This window comes from Colletotrichum lupini, chromosome 9, assembly GCF_023278565.1.
Source record: "Colletotrichum lupini chromosome 9, complete sequence".
Taxonomy (NCBI): domain Eukaryota; kingdom Fungi; phylum Ascomycota; class Sordariomycetes; order Glomerellales; family Glomerellaceae; genus Colletotrichum; species Colletotrichum lupini.
This window is the reverse complement of record NC_064682.1, coordinates 481,414-496,575: the sequence shown is the minus strand read 5'-3', so window position 1 is coordinate 496,575 and position 15,162 is coordinate 481,414. Positions and strand designations below refer to the sequence as shown.

The window sequence follows — 15,162 nt, the reverse complement described above, 5'->3', positions numbered from 1 at the left end:
GACACGGGACGGGCAGAATGGAGGATCTGCTCAAGACAGTAGTTAGTCAACAATCCTCCTCAATCCGTATAGTTTGGATAGTGAGTTTTCAGGAAAATGTGTATCATTGAGTCTGCATGTGCTAGAGTCTGCCCCCGGTCTATCCGTACCCTCCATTACAAGTTTCCCCTATCTTTGTTCCATCAACCTTCTCGAACAATGCAGTGCCGGCCAAGTAGATTTACGGATGTGTCCAGGTCTTGTGTTCCTCTGCCTCGCGCTCGATAAACCCCCTCCTCTTTGTCAGTCCGAGTGCCCTCCTTCTTGTATGCCTCAAGACTTGTCCACTCCTTGTCTCCAAGGATCTACGTGTGTGGACGGTCGCTCTGTCCGTGATAGAGATCTCGATATTCCTCTGTGATGCTGCAGAGTTGTTGAGAGCACAGATGCTGATTCCTGATAGAGGTCTTCCTGGCCAGTGACGCACTCAAGATGTCCCCATTCCCATCCTAATCAATTGTTCCTTCCTTCCCCATCGAGGCTTGCCCTGCAATACGTATGTACGTACTCTCGCGCCTGAAGGCTGAAGGCTGATGGGATCGCAATACGTACCGGGCGCGCACCACGAGGGCAGGTTCAATCAATGGGAGACGTGAGTCTGTCCACTGCGACGGGAGACCAAGCCCAATCTGGACTAGCGCAATCACCCGCTAATTTGAAACGCCCAAAACCTCCATCAGATCAATGCGGCCAACCTGAGGCCGCCTCTCCACCACAGTACCGCGCAGTTGTACCTCCGCTCCCACTTGTGCCTCTTTCTCTCTCTCTTTTCGCCGGGCGTCTCTCTGCCTTTCCTTCACCGCGGTAGGCTCAAAGACTCAAAGGACGTGGTTCCGAATCTGTCATCCTCAGACCTCTCAGCCCAACCAACCCGTTCCCACTCACACAACATCCGCCCACCACCACTATCCCACTATCCCACCATTCGTACCCATCACCCCCTTGCTCCTGCTGCCAATACCTTACTCTAGGGGCCCAGGCAATCAGCAGAGCACGGGCGACGAGACACTGCACCACATTGGACCGCAACAGCAACTGGAGCTAGGAACTGGGGACTGGAAACCCGACCTGGCTGGCCTGACCTGGATCTTTCCCAAGCACCCAAGCAAGTTGAAGCAACCACAGAGACTCAGGCGCTTCCACACTCTGTATCCTCAGATCCTAAGGGTACGGATAGTCTCCCCCCCCCCCCCCCCTTCTGTCTTTGCCTTTGCGGCTTGCCTGTGCCTGTGCCTCTCGCCTTACCCCCTAAACCTTTGCTTTACGTTCCCCCATGCTGCCGTTCACTACCTAGTACCTAACCCAGCCCCCCTCCAGGTTGAATCAAGACACACCCTCATGCACGCCAACTGCATCAGCCTGCGTCCTGCAACAGCGTCCCCAAATCCAGCAACAACCTCGACTTGCAATTCTCTGTCGGCAACCTAGCACTCCTCAACCGACACTCCCAAACGATATCCATTTCGCAATACCTCTTGGCCCACGAAGGCTTGTTCGAGATACACGCTATCGCCCACCACTAGTGACACCTAATAGGAGGATCAAGGACCGGACAGGGGTCAAAAAGGCAACTTGTTTCGCCCCGATAGCCCGCATCGCTCCGCACCGCTCCGCAACTTCGACTCGTCGACTCGAAAAACAGACCCGCCCAACCAGCCCAACCTCCCTCCTCCACCGACTCTCGGCGCCGGCACTTCTGTCTCACACACACATACTGCCTTCTATCTCTCTCTCTCGCATACGCACACGCAAACCCCGTACACGAAGACGTCCCTATTCCTCCTCGTTATCCGCCTGTTCCAAGTCCGGCAAAACACATAGAGGGGGGCCCTATTCGATCACCACAAGGGGGGGAAATACTAGAGTCCGAACGCCCATCGCTCAAACCCCTTGTTCTCATTTTCGCCCTCCAAGAACAAACATACCCTTCTCCCGACGACGCCCATCGCCCACGAGAACCTTCCCCGACGCCCACCGCTACATTGTCGCTGCTCCGCCCAAGCACCGATATCCTGAACCCGAGTCCACTCGACCAGACCGACTCTCGAGAACCCCGGTGCCGAATGACGTGACCCTGTCTTCGACATAGGACCACGAACCGCTTCATCGATCCTCCACCGCCTCGCCCCTCGGTCCTCGCACGATCCCCGATCCTCTTCGTTGCCGTCGTCGTTGTAGTCGACCGTCGTGTCCTTCCATCCTCTCCCCTCCATTCACCGGATGGGTTAGGACGTCATGGCTCATGCTCCTCTCCTAAGAACAAACACGGCTCCTGTATTCCAGCAATCCAACGGAATCGGCGGCCTACCCAATACCATGAGTAATGCGCCCCGCGCCAGCCAGCTTTCCGGCTCGACAGCGTACACATCCTCTGGCTCTTTCGCCTCCTTCAACAGCGCATCCACGGTGACGCCCCCGCAAAATGGAGGTCCCGTTCAGGCTACGGCCAACATCATCAACCAAAAGGCCGATGCCTCGCGGTCCCTTTACCAGATTTGCATGTCGTTGAAGCAGCGATTATCACAGGTACCTGGCTTCGACCCCTATCTGCAAGAGCTCGACCCCAACGACCCTGTCGAATCACTGTGGGCCCTGTTCCGCACCGGTTATCCGCTACTCGACATTTACAACGCCCTGCAACCAGAGAAGCCCCTCGAGATCGAAGGCGCAAACGCCAGTGCCAGCGACAGCAAAAAGGCAAAAATTGCCCTCTTCAAATTCATTCAGGCGTGTCTAAAGGATTTGGGTATACCCTCGGCGGAATGCTTCGTCATCAGCGACGTACTAGGAAATGACACGACTGGTTTTGTCAAGGTATGCGACACGACTGCTGTCTCTCCTCCACGGTGACCTCTGATTCAAGATCACCATCAATCATGTAAATTGAAAATGACCAAATCTGACCTCGTCCTAGACAACTCAAGTCGTCAACTACGTTCTCGACATCGCTGAGCAACGGGGTCTCTTGTTGCAACTCCAGCCTTATCCCGAAGATGATCTTCCTATGGAACCAGGCTCCAAGCTGAGCTACCGGGATCATATCGTGAAGGAACTGGTAGACACGGAGCGAAAATACGTCCAAGATTTGGAGAACCTCTACGACCTGAAAAGTAGCTTGGAGACTAAGGGAATAATCACTGGCGACACCATTCATCAGATTTTCCTCAACATCAACGCTATCCTGGATTTCCAACGCCGTTTCCTGATCCGTGTCGAGACGACAAACTCCATGCCCAAGACTGTACAGCATTGGGGTGCTCCATTTGTCACATACGAAGATGCATTCGACATCTACCGTCCCTTCATCGCCAATCAGCGCAAAGCAGCCCAAGTCGCCAATCAAGTCTTTGACCAGATCAAAGCGAGCGGGCATCCCGTGGCCGCAGACTTCAACACTTTGGATGGCTTCCTCCTCAAGCCCATGCAGCGTCTCGTCAAGTACCCTCTGTTGTTGAAGGACTTGATGAAAAAGAGCGAGGACGAGGATATTAAGGCCGATCTGGCAGGCGGTATCGAGTCCGCAGAACGAGTTTTGTCAAAGGCCAACGAAGAAGTCAACCGAGATCTGTTGGACGAGGCTCTGGACGACTTGCGAAACCGCGTCGACGACTGGAAGAATCATCGCGTGGAGCAGTTCGGCAGGCTGCTGATGCATGGTGTTTACACTGTCGTCACAGGGAAGAGCGAGCAAGAAAAGGACGTAAGTTTTGCTCTACAAATTTGCCATCCCCAACCAGGACCAAACACTGATTTTCGTAGTACGAGATTTATCTCTTCGAATGCATACTACTCTGCTGCAAGGAAATTTCGGCGAACAAGAGCAGGGACAAGAAGGACAAGACTAGGTCTACAGGGCCCAAGATCAGGAACAAGAATGCGAGACTTCAATTGAAGGGCAGGATCTTCATGACGAACGTTACTGACATCGTCTCCCTCGCAAAGCCTGGTATGGAAAGGAAGTAACCCTAGTCCTAACCCTCGATTGCTAACCAATCCACAGGATCCTACATTGTCCAAATCTGGTGGAAAGGCGATCCTGGCGTGGAGAACTTCATGATCAAGTACACCAATGAGGAGCAGATGAAGAAATGGGCAGTCGCCCTTGAGGCGCAACGTAAGGAGAACACGCCCAACAAATCTGCTACGAGTCCCGACTCGGCGGCACCCGACTTTGCCTGGACACGAGAAAACGCTGGCAAGCTCGAGAACCCGTATCTTAACCAGCAAGACGATGACGATGACGAGGAACTGTGGCCACCAGCCTCTGCCCCTGCCCAGTTTCCCATGCCGACTCAGTCTACAGGAGGCAGCATGTTGCCTCGCAACGCATCGAGCACAAGCCTGCGGCAACGCGCCGCAACTAATGAGAGCCTTGCCGGTATGGTGAGGGCTCCGCCTCCTAGATTCCCTCTGCCGCAACCACCGGCGCCTCTCAGTCTTTCGACCCAGGTGCCTGCTCCGGGTGCCTCTTCACCTGGTGCCCGCGGCGGCGACTCTTACTTTTCACCCGTAGCCGATTCGCCTGCTTCCTCGCGCACGAGCACCGCCAGCAATATGTTCCCTAATCCAGCATATCAATTCCCCAAGTCGCTGACCCCTCAGCCTGGGTGGGAAGATCCCAATCAGAGATACACGGCCCCCGCAATGCCTCGAGCTCCTTCGAGAGATGGTTCTTCGCAGCACAGGAATCCTCGCGGGCCGTCTTTGCCGGCAATGGCTTCCAACAGTCAGACTGCAGCACAGCAGCAGCGCAGCAGATCGTACAGCACTCCTGATATCAACGCCCCCGGGAACATTCGTCGCACTCAAGGGGGCACTCCTGTTCCGGCGGTGCCTGGCATCCCGGCGCATCTACACCCAGCCCACGACCAGAATATCCCGCGGTCGCAGACCGGCTCGCCCAGGGTAAATGACGTTCCCATCAGATCAAACACGCAGAGCCCGGGCGCTCAGCGAGAACGCCAGTACGGCCACCAGCAATCTGGAAGTTACGGTGGCACCATGTCCCAGTTCCCCGCTCAGCCAATCTATCCCCGCCAGGGAACGCCAAACTCTGTCCATGACCGGCAGCTCAGCATTGATGCGGCTGCGTCTATGAATGCCATGTTGTCTCCTCCCCTTGGCACTGGCGGGATCAGCGGATCTCAGTCAAACCCGCTTGCCAGCCCCGACCTACCGATTCCCACGCAGTTGAAGGTCAAGGTGAACTTTGTCGACAGCGGCAACTACGTCACACTGGTTGTTGCATTCAACATCACATACCAGTCTTTAATCGACCGCATCGACGCCAAACTTGCGCGGTTCACCAACAGTAGTATCAGCAAGGGCATGCTTAAGCTCCGATACCAGGACGAGGATGGCGACTTTGTCACTATTGCCAGTGACGATGACATTCAGATCGCCTTTATCGAATGGCGCGAGGGAGCCCGCGCCACTGCGCCGGGAGGGGTAGGCGAGATTGAGCTGTTCTGCGTTGGAGAAACGGCCTAAGCGCCTCATTTCTATGTCGAAGTAGGTCTTTTGGGAGAACATTGGGACTCTCCCAGGCGCATCATACCCATATACCCACCGGAGGGCATTTCTTTGCATACATGGCGTCCGGAGCAGTTTATTTCACCTCATTTTATATCTCTCAGCATCGCATCAACAAGCACGTGGCTGCTAGACTACCATACATCACGGGGTTCGTAGCGGCAGCCATTTGCGGTTAAGAAGCATTCGGACTCGCGCACGAGAATTTAGACGGTTCCATCACGACCACATATTTCCTTGCCCTCAAGGACACGGTCCCCTATGCGGGGGTTGTATCCAAAGGCACTCATTCACCGGATCGCTCCTTTTCTTCTTTTTGGAAATACTTGACATCAAACTACCCTGGGCGACTCTGGATGTTGCTTGCATACGTCTCTATGGGGTTCTTCGATATCGAACTCTTCAGGGCAGATACATCCAGGGCTCCCATCATTTCACTTTCACTTCTTCTCTTGGTTGATTACTCTTTATGGGATGACTAACCTACTTTCAATCGTTACGACTTTGATGATGGGGGACGAATTGCGATATTTGGCTTTTGCCTAAATGGTTGGGTGCGGTTTGGCTGGGTGGCAACTGAGCTGCCATCAGCCAGGAGGGAATGAGAATGCCTGCCATGTCGCTCGTTACAGTTTTGGGGATCGGGTTCTTGACTGACGCTAGCTAAAGGTTATTCGAACAATGAACAGGCGTTACTGTTCCTTCATGATGATGTCGAGCCTCCCTTGCTTGGTGACGTTTGTTTGCTTGTCTTCCATCGTCATTACTAGGTGTTGAAATCTGTGAAATCTGTGATTTGTGATGTGTGGTTTGATATACTTCATGGACGATGATGATCCCAGCTTACGTGGTCCACACAAATTAGCGACGCTTAGAAAGAGATATCTGCCTGCTTGTGTAGTGATTGTTGATGTTTGGCTCGATTGTTTTCAATTCCTCCCCTGGTTGTCATGGCTAACCATTATCTTTTCTGCATGTCCTTGTCACGCAAGAAAACTTGGTGGACCTCTAGTTCCTTGGATGGAGGAGTCTATAAATTCTAGTGCCCTGATGTGATTCATGATGGATTGGTCGATCGTCTTCTCCAGGTCGTGGCATGGTGCTTCTGTACATGTTCATAGAATAGACCCCTGGAAGGGATAGTTGCACCATGTTGCACTATCAACAACCTTTTTCTCTCGCATTATTTTCTTGGGTTGACGAAAATAAGATGTCTTCTGCGATCGCACTCCTACCATCCGCGGTGTGGCCTGATCAAGTCTGCATATGATCTGTGTTTGTTTACATATCGCCTCGTGACGGGGGCGAAGACCACAATGACCCGGACATCCTGATCTGTAGGTACCTCAGGTTTCTTGAGGGTACGGCGAGGGGACAAGGAGAATGGGGAAACAAGATACAGCCTCTCCGTAGGGAGTTGAGCAAAAGTATAATTTAGCAATAGTTTAACGACAGCGCGAGGAAAAGTAGGACTCTTCCTAGTAGCCGGTCCTTTCACGACTAAGTCCAATAAGTACCTTACTAGAGAATACCTCAGAATAGGAAAGAGGGGGGTCACTGGACGCTCCTACCCGGGCCAGAGCAGCGTGTCCCTCAGCCAACCCGGGCATCTTTGAGGGCGAGAGAGTAGGTACTTATGTGCCTCCTTCTTCATTCCTATCACTCAAGTGATTCGGGTCAGTTGGTCGAGGGGTTCTTGGGGGAAGACCCGAGTGTGGATCTCAGTCCTCTTGGCTACTGATACGACACTTGAGCTTTTTGTTCGATTCTTCATAGAGGAGGTCTTCTTTTTTCCCCTTTTATATTTGCGGGCTTCCTAATCTTACCTGCCTCCTTCCCTCCTTCTGGCATATTCATTTGGGAGAACGCTGACCGCCCGCGGTCCGCGGTCACCTGACCTTTCACCTTCTCACCTCCCGCTGGGCAACCTAGAAGGTATATATTACTACTAAATGGTCATCCTGTCACTTGAGTGATTCGGGTGAGGTGGTCGAGGGGTTCATGGGGGAAGACCCGAGTGTGGATCTCAGTCCCCTCGACCATTGATCTGACACTCAAGTTTTTGGTTCGATTCCTCGTGGAGAACTTTTTCTTTTGTATTTTTTGGGCTTCATTAATGGCCTCCCTGGCATCACCTAAGGGCGTGGCGTTTCCTCTTCTTCTATCTCTCCTTTCGCCAAACCGTTCGATAGAAGGCGCCCATCCACGACTTCTGGTCACTTGGTTGTCCTTTGTCTGCCGTAGACAGCAGAGCTTACATATAGGACCTCCAATAATGTGCCTTCTACCACCACAGCAGCGCCTGTTGGGGTTGGGTCAAACGGTTTGCGAGGTGGTTGAGTGGTTGATGTAACAGATTAGTCAGTGAATCCCGCAGGCGTATCGAATATATGGAAGGTTGGTGCTTTAATTGGCTAGTTTGGGTGTTTTCTCCTCATGACTTGGGAACTTCCCATGGTAGCACGCGTGTAATGTCAAGGTTTTGTGTCTATGGAATGGAATAATCGCCCTCGCCATTTGGTTAAGCAGTGGCATATCAGCCTCATGACGGTAGTACCTACTTAATGGACTCCCTTACAGAGTGTTCTGATCAAACTACCTTCGCGTGTCCAAAGGCCTTTGGTATCTGAGTGCTTCATGAATTAAATCACAGCAAGTGATGGCGCTCTTTGTTGCGTTATGAAGGATACTGGTGTCGAAAGCGAGGCTGTGACGATAAACTCATGATTCTGATGCGGGCATGCTTTGGACAGAGGTATCAAGGCCCTCGTTGTACGCGTTCCTATGTATTGCGAGAGATTCGAGGTTGAGAGACGGGAATGCAGGCTCTTGGTATTGACGGATATCCGTAAATGTCTTTCCACACCGATTGACTACGTTGAGTACCTTCAAAGATCCCTGGCAAAAATTGCCACGTCTCAGAGATGCCAGTCACGAGGATTATGCAAACGATGTACAACTGCTCCGGCTATACATCAGGTTAGGTCATGATCCACGGCTGGTCGTCGAGTTAGTTCTGCCCGGCGAGTGGAAGTAAGGGTGGCCGAAAACCGTCGACTCATCAGATCAGGTCACAGATGAAGGGAGTCTGCAGGAATTGAAACGTGAAGGTAGCGAGTATTCTTTTTTATCCGCCTTGTATGGTACATAGTATACAACGTCGATCCTCTTGAACGCCAAATTCCGTGTGTAATAGTATGGTTGTACATCTCATATGCCACAAGCTGTGCTCGATTCACCACTTCCAGACGGATCAGATAACCGTCATCGGCCGAATCCGCCTCTGCTGCTGCCATGGTCGGTTCAGCTGTCGTGAACGTAGCGCCATCGCCCTCGCGGTCTTTCCCGGAATGTGCCATTCGGGGAAGACCTCCATCTCCATATGGTTGCCCTGGTCGCCCCCTCCATATTTGCAATAAGTTCGGTGTATGAGCTCCGTCTCCGCCGCGCGACCTGCTTTATTTGCCCTTGGAGTGTGGAATCATCTTGTCGTACATACGGCCGAGGTGGTAGTTGACGGTGGACGAAGGCTCCTTGGGCTTCTTGGGCTGATCCATGCAGCCGCGCAGGGCGTTCTCGAGGGCGGCGCAGCCAGAGGTGTTGTACCCTGCTGAGGCCCAGCATGCTGTAGGAGAAGAAGTGTCAGTCCATGTAGCGCAAGGGGTATGATGATGAAGACGCTGCGATGCCGTCCAGGGGTTGTTCATCTGGTGGCTGGGATGAGGCAATTCCATCGAGACAGGAGAATATGCCAGAGAGGAAATTGACGAGCGAACACAGGGTAGGTAGAATTACCAAGAACTGAGGTCATGACCTGCATGCAAGGCTGCTCTACCTTGCCGTTGGGGTTACGAACACGGAGGACCTTGACAGGTGGCAGGCGCATCGGTTTTTGCGGCATGATGGGCAATGTGCGTGTATCTTGAACGGTCAATTATGTCGTCGGGTCGTTTTGAAAGCTGTGCAAGCTATGCACCTGTCGTTGAATCGTCGGATTCGGTTGTCGAGTGGTGGATCTTTGCGTCCGTCGTCATACACCTCTACCAGGAAAGCTCCCCGATGCTTCGCAAATGGACGCCATCGCGAAAGCTTTGATGCGAGCCCCCCCGGAACTTTTTTTCACCAATCACGTGTCTTCAGCCTCGTTGATCCCTTGTAATGTTGCTGATTGGCCAAAAACGCGCTGTGGCGTCTGTATGGTGGGGCAAGGCACGGTAGCAGACAGCCGTGCCACCGTGCACAGCGCGCCTGGGATGCCCCCAGAGCTGTGACTGCAAGCGGCACTTCAATTGTGTGAGGGTGTGTGAGGGCCTCGGGAGCTCCCGATTGGCTGCCTTGCCTCGAATGTAAACAAAGGGCGACCTCGAAAGCGTCCCTTCTCTGCGTTGCCCGTTGCCAGCCCACCACACCGATTTTCACTTAATGGTCCCCTTCCTGCGCAATATCTGCCCTCCTACTCCCCCTTCCCGGTTCTCGATTTAGAAACCTGGAGGTACCTTGAACCTTTTTTTCTTCTTTCCCCAATCCATCCTCCAATTTCCGCGCCCAGGAACCACAACCCAATCGCGACACAAGCCGATACCTCACCCAATTCAGGGTATCGTACTCTGAAAACCCACGACACAGTCAACACTGCACTACAATCGTCATTCGGATTCTTCTGAGCCGTTTCCTGGCTTTTCAATCCGGTGGTTGTTCTGCATCCCATCTCTCCCCCCCCCCCCCCCCCCCTGCGCAGTCGCGCTTTGTTTATCTTCTTTTTTCCGCCCCCAAATCGCATCGCGCCTCCGCGGCCACTTTTCCCACGATCACGTCCGAGAGCCTTCTCCGCGCCGCGTCGCATTGAAGCCATAGCTCCCGCGCTAGATCCCTCCAACACACTTTAACCTCGTCATCCGGTCATCTGGTCAATGTCTCGCAGTCGCCGCCACTATACGGATACGCGATGAATTTTCCAAAGTTGACCTTTAACCCGCCCTCGGGCAACCTCACACCCTCCCCTACCGCGCGCTCCTCCCGCGACCGCACCGCCAGCCCTAAGAGGGCGCCGGCCGGTTTCTCGAATCTTGAGCCCACTCAGGACCGTACCGCTAATGTCGATATGGCCTTCTCTAACTTCGACTTCACCACGCCAACCAAGGGAGGCGGCGCACCCATTTCCGCGGCCACAACACAGCCCGCAAGATTCGCTCCGATGTCTTTCACTTCGCCAGTCAAGAAGTTCAGCACAGCTGAGACCCCGAGACTGAAGGCCGGCGCTTCAAGACTTTCATCGACAATGCCGCTAGATGCCCCGACCAAGACTCCATCCCCGAAGAAGGTGTCATTTGCCGACGCCAGTTTCCAATCCTTAACTGCGTCGACTCCCAAGCTCGCTCGCAATCTCTCTCCGAAGTCGAGTCCTTCGAAGCCTGCCGTCTCCGACTACTCAGTCATGTCAATTACCTCTCCCACAGCATCCCTCGTCTCCAACGATCGGTCCCCGCGCAGCGATTCCGATTCGAATCAACAGCAGGCCGAGTCCGCGGCAGAGGAGGAGGGACATGAGGACGACGATGAGGAGGAGTCTCAAACAAGCAGCAGGCCCGGCCAGTCGCCCCCAAGAGGTGTAGAGGAGGCTGGCGGGTTCGAGTCCCCTTCAAAGCTCGACATCACCATGGCCGATATCACCATGGTTTCTGACTTCGCCCCGTCGCCCAAGAAGTCTCAGCAGCCGTACACGTTCGCCACCATCGAACTTTCGGAAGCTGCAAAGGAGTTCTCGTATGCCTACCGCCTTCCCATTTGTACACTCCCTCACTGACTGACTTGCTCTCTCTAGTACCCCCTTCGACCCCGAGAGCTACGCCGATTTCGATATCATGTCTGCGCTCACCCCAGTGCCCAGCTTCGCCCGGCAACGGGCCCGTATTCCCCTCACAAAGCACCGGAAGCCCAGGGGCATTGTGTTCGAGAAGGCCATCGCAAGACAAGTTGCCGAGTCCCTCGCCATGGAAGAGCTCGAGGCCGCCGCCAGCTTCCGGCACATTGCCATGAAGGGCGGTCTGGCGTATGCCCTCTGTCCTCGAAAGAGGCAGAGGGTGGCCGAGCCCACGGCAGAGGACGACTCGGAGCCGTACTGGCTGGAGGATGTGGACGAAAGCGGCGTGATTAACATGATCGAAGCTCGCCGCGTCCTGCGCAACGACCTGAAGGCGCTTCCTGCCGGCCTCTCTGTTCACGAACAGCGCCGTCAATACCACGAAGAGGTGGAGAAGTACGGCGAACCCATCGTGCCGACCTGTGGGAAGAGGAACTATGACGGTGAGAAGAAGCGAGCCTATAACAATGGCCTGCTGACTCACACCATCATGGCGCCTCTTCTTGCGTTCCCGATGCCAGAGCTGAGCTTCGACTGGGTGCTTGAGACTGCCATTCGCGAATCCAATAGGGTTCATGGTCGCGAGCAGCCCAAGCATCGCAACGTCAGGCAGCCCATTGCCATCTTTGGAGAGTCTGACTTCTCAGTCATTGAAGAAGAGGAGGAGCCTCAAAGCCCGACCGCTAAGCTCCCTCACTTCCCGTCGACGGCGACACACCACTCGAGCTCAAGCCGAAAGACCAGGCTCGCTAGAGGCGCTGCCAATCTGGAGGCTAAGCTCGCCACGCTCCAATCTGTTATGGAAGAAAGGTCGCCTTCACCTTTGTCATCCCCCGTCCGACCCGGCTTCACCTTTGCAATGCCCTCATTTGTATCGACTCTCGAGGTCACCGAGACGGACCACGAGGCAACTGAGGTTGAACACGAGGATGAGCCCGCTGCCGTCGAAGTCGCGAGTCCAATGGTCTTCTTCAAGAACCGCAACGAGACTTCGCCCTTCAAGAAGCGCAAGTCATTGCCTGCTGCACGTCGTCTTTCCTTTTCCGCCCCTCTCCGCCGAGCATCTCTTCCTGCTGCCGGCTCCGCCCAGCTTCCTGTGGTGCAGGATCTTCAAGATCCAGCATCCGGGTCGCTGGTGGGTGCTCCCGATTCGTCGGTTGAGCTCCACGCGGTGCAGAATCCCCTCGAGGTTGATTCAGCATCTGCGGCAGCTGCCCAAGCTACTCCAGAGAGAACCCCGCCACCATCTCCTTTGCCAGTCGTTGTCGATGCCAGAGAGAACCCGGACATCTTTGGCTCCTTCCAGGACCACTCTGGATCCCCGATCCAGGCGCTTGCATCTCTCGCTCGCGTGTTTGAGGAGGCCAAGAAGACGGATATGGATGGAAAGGTTGTTGTCAGCAGAGAGGGAGGCCGTCTGATTGTCCGATTTAAGGTTTCGGACGAACATGCTGCCCTCTTCGCCCAAGAGCAAGAACCCGTCGAAGAGCTTGTCGACGCTGTTGACCCTGCCACCGAGCCGGCCACTGCTACCGCGTTATCGCCTATTCGCCTGACCACTGAGGCAGAGGATAAGAAGAAGACAGCAGAGGAAGCCAAGATCGAAGCGGATGAAGAGGAGGTGGCGCATGTGCCTTCGCAGGCGCCCGCCCCGGTTGAGGAAGACGACGATTCTATGGTCTTACTTAGGGGTTTTTTGACCAGACACAACGCTAGGAAAGCTGCTATGGCTTCTCTCCCCGTGCCCGTCGAGCCCGCCGAACCCGCGGTTCTTTCTCCCACTCCAGCGGTTGAACCAGTTGCTGCACACTCTTCGCCGGACCCTCTTGTATCCGCTCCAATCCTTCTGGCGGCCACTCCAGAGCGCAACCAAAGCATCTGGGCCGATACACCGGCGTTCTCGATCACGTCGTCGGCAGATCGTTCTCGTCCTCGTAGAAGGGCTTCTCCAGCTGTGTCAACCGGACGCCAGCCTCTTGGATCGCTCGACGTTAACAGCCCGAGCCCCAAGAAAGCCAAGCGCAAAGCTGAGGAAGTTGACGAACGAGAGGCATCGCCAGAAAAGCCGCAGCCGCCGAAACGCCAGCGCAGGGCCAAGGCTGACGTTCCAGACGCGAAGAAGGCCGCAGGCAAGGCCAGCGACAATTCCGCCGATGAGGATGAAGTTGCGCCTGTCACGAATGTGCGCACCAGACGTCAGCTCGCCGTCGCGCGTGGAGAGGCTCCGGCAGTTACCAAGATCCCGGTTAGAAACAAGGGAATGAGCAACATTAGAGCTGGGGAGAAGGACCTTGCGGCTTTGACTCGCCAGAATACTCGCAACAATAAGGGAGATGCGATTTCTGCTGAGGAGATGCTCGAGGCGATCAAGACTGCGCCGCCCAAGATAGAGACTCGGGCGGCCGCTGCTGCTGCTAAGAAGAACAGTAAGAGTGTTCAGTGGGCAGCTCAGCTGGCTAGAAGCCAGTCCGAAGACCCGTCTACGGCTCCAATTGATTCTGACGAGGCAAGCTCTAGCTCTGCTGAGCTCAGCCCCGATGAGGAGAAGCAGGTCGGAAAGGCGAGAAAGGTCAGGGCTTCTACAAGTAAGATCGCTACGACCAAGGCTTCAACCGCCAAAGCTTCGACCTCCAAGGCTGCGACTACGAAGACTGCGACGACCAAGACCGCGCCTGCCAAAGCGACCGCAGCCAAGGCAACCAAGGCAAGCCAGTCCAAGTTGGCTACTGCCCCCAAGACGGAGGGCGCGAAGGTGTCGAAGACTGCGAAGAAGCCCACTGCCGCGGCGAAGAAGGAGCTGGGCCTGAGTGCCAACGGTACTCCTGCCAAGCGTAGTGCTCGTACCACGAAGAAGTGAGCACTTGCCGAATGAGCATAATTGGCTTCGCCGTTTGAAGGAAAGAATCATGGATGGAGGAATTGCATGGAAGGGGAGGAACGAACGGCATTCGCATCGCATGGGGGACTTCAAAAAGTAAAGCATAGCTATGGGCGTTTGGGACTGTTTGATATTTTTTATTGGTCTTTTCTTGACCTTTGTTTGCATCATGGCCGCCCGGCGAGGCGAGTGTTTCGATTCTTGTTCTACTCCTGTTCTATACCCTATTGCTTCGTTGCGGACAGAGGCGGATGGGACTTTTATTATTATGAATGATGATGATGAACTTGAAATAATTCTAGAATCACTCGTGTTGTGTATTTATGTGACGCGCATTGGGGTGTTTACTGACACACCGCATGTGGTCGCAAACGTCGCCTTGACTCCGAATGTGGTGTCTGCTCTGCGATACCGTCGACCGGGAACTCGGATCAGGGCCCAAACGGGTCAAGACCCTTATTCACTGTGCAGGGGGAAAAGAGGGGTAGCAACGCCGAACATGCGTGGCAATGCCGGTCCCAAGTTCCATTGGACTGTTTTCTACGCATTTTGCTGGAAACGCTGGGTTATCTCGGCGGATGCCCTGCAATTCGATGTGAGCGGTGGGAAAACGGGATGCGGGCTAGCGAATCCCACGGGAGGACGTTTGACTCTTCTGCATCCGGGCGGTTTGTCGGGTCTGTAAGACTGGCTGCGGTCCATTTAGGCCTGCCATGCTTGTCCTTTGGTCCAAGTACGGATAAGGTTCCCTGCTGTAAGATGAACCCCTCAGCAAGCCACACATTGGCAGAGACATGGAAGGGAAGGGGGACCTGGAAACGGGCAGATACAAAAACTGGAGCTCCCCTACCTT

General features: G+C 54.5%; 4 protein-coding genes across 4 annotated transcripts; 2 read left to right on the top strand and 2 right to left on the bottom strand.

The window, feature by feature from the left end:
- Positions 1-17: 17 nt before the first annotated feature.
- CLUP02_16063 (CDC24 Calponin) lies at positions 18-6,053 on the top strand (the record flags this gene model as incomplete). Its single annotated transcript, XM_049294987.1, has 16 exons — positions 18-80; positions 126-214; positions 293-457; positions 562-787; positions 892-1,206; positions 1,398-1,561; positions 1,629-1,842; positions 1,905-2,095; positions 2,129-2,216; positions 2,269-2,853; positions 2,954-3,739; positions 3,799-3,985; positions 4,040-5,511; positions 5,586-5,635; positions 5,691-5,722; positions 5,782-6,053. The coding sequence occupies 16 exons, from the start codon at positions 18-20 to the stop codon at positions 6,051-6,053; spliced, it is 4,899 nt and encodes a 1,632-aa protein (XP_049152134.1).
- A 2,771-nt stretch (positions 6,054-8,824) lies between these two features.
- CLUP02_16062 (CHCH domain-containing protein) lies at positions 8,825-9,472 on the bottom strand (the record flags this gene model as incomplete). Its single annotated transcript, XM_049294986.1, has 3 exons — positions 8,825-8,973; positions 9,071-9,196; positions 9,367-9,472. 3 exons carry the CDS (start codon positions 9,470-9,472, stop codon positions 8,825-8,827), a joined length of 381 nt encoding a protein of 126 aa, XP_049152133.1.
- Positions 9,473-10,516: 1,044 nt separating this feature from the next.
- CLUP02_16061 (uncharacterized protein) lies at positions 10,517-14,288 on the top strand (the record flags this gene model as incomplete). The annotated part of the gene is made up of 2 exons (XM_049294985.1): positions 10,517-11,334; positions 11,393-14,288. 2 exons carry the CDS (start codon positions 10,517-10,519, stop codon positions 14,286-14,288), a joined length of 3,714 nt encoding a protein of 1,237 aa, XP_049152132.1.
- Positions 14,289-14,849: 561 nt separating this feature from the next.
- Positions 14,850-15,011, bottom strand: CLUP02_16060 (uncharacterized protein; the record flags this gene model as incomplete). Its single annotated transcript, XM_049294984.1, has 1 exon — positions 14,850-15,011. One exon carries the CDS (start codon positions 15,009-15,011, stop codon positions 14,850-14,852), a length of 162 nt encoding a protein of 53 aa, XP_049152131.1.
- Between the last annotated feature and the right edge of the window lie 151 nt (positions 15,012-15,162).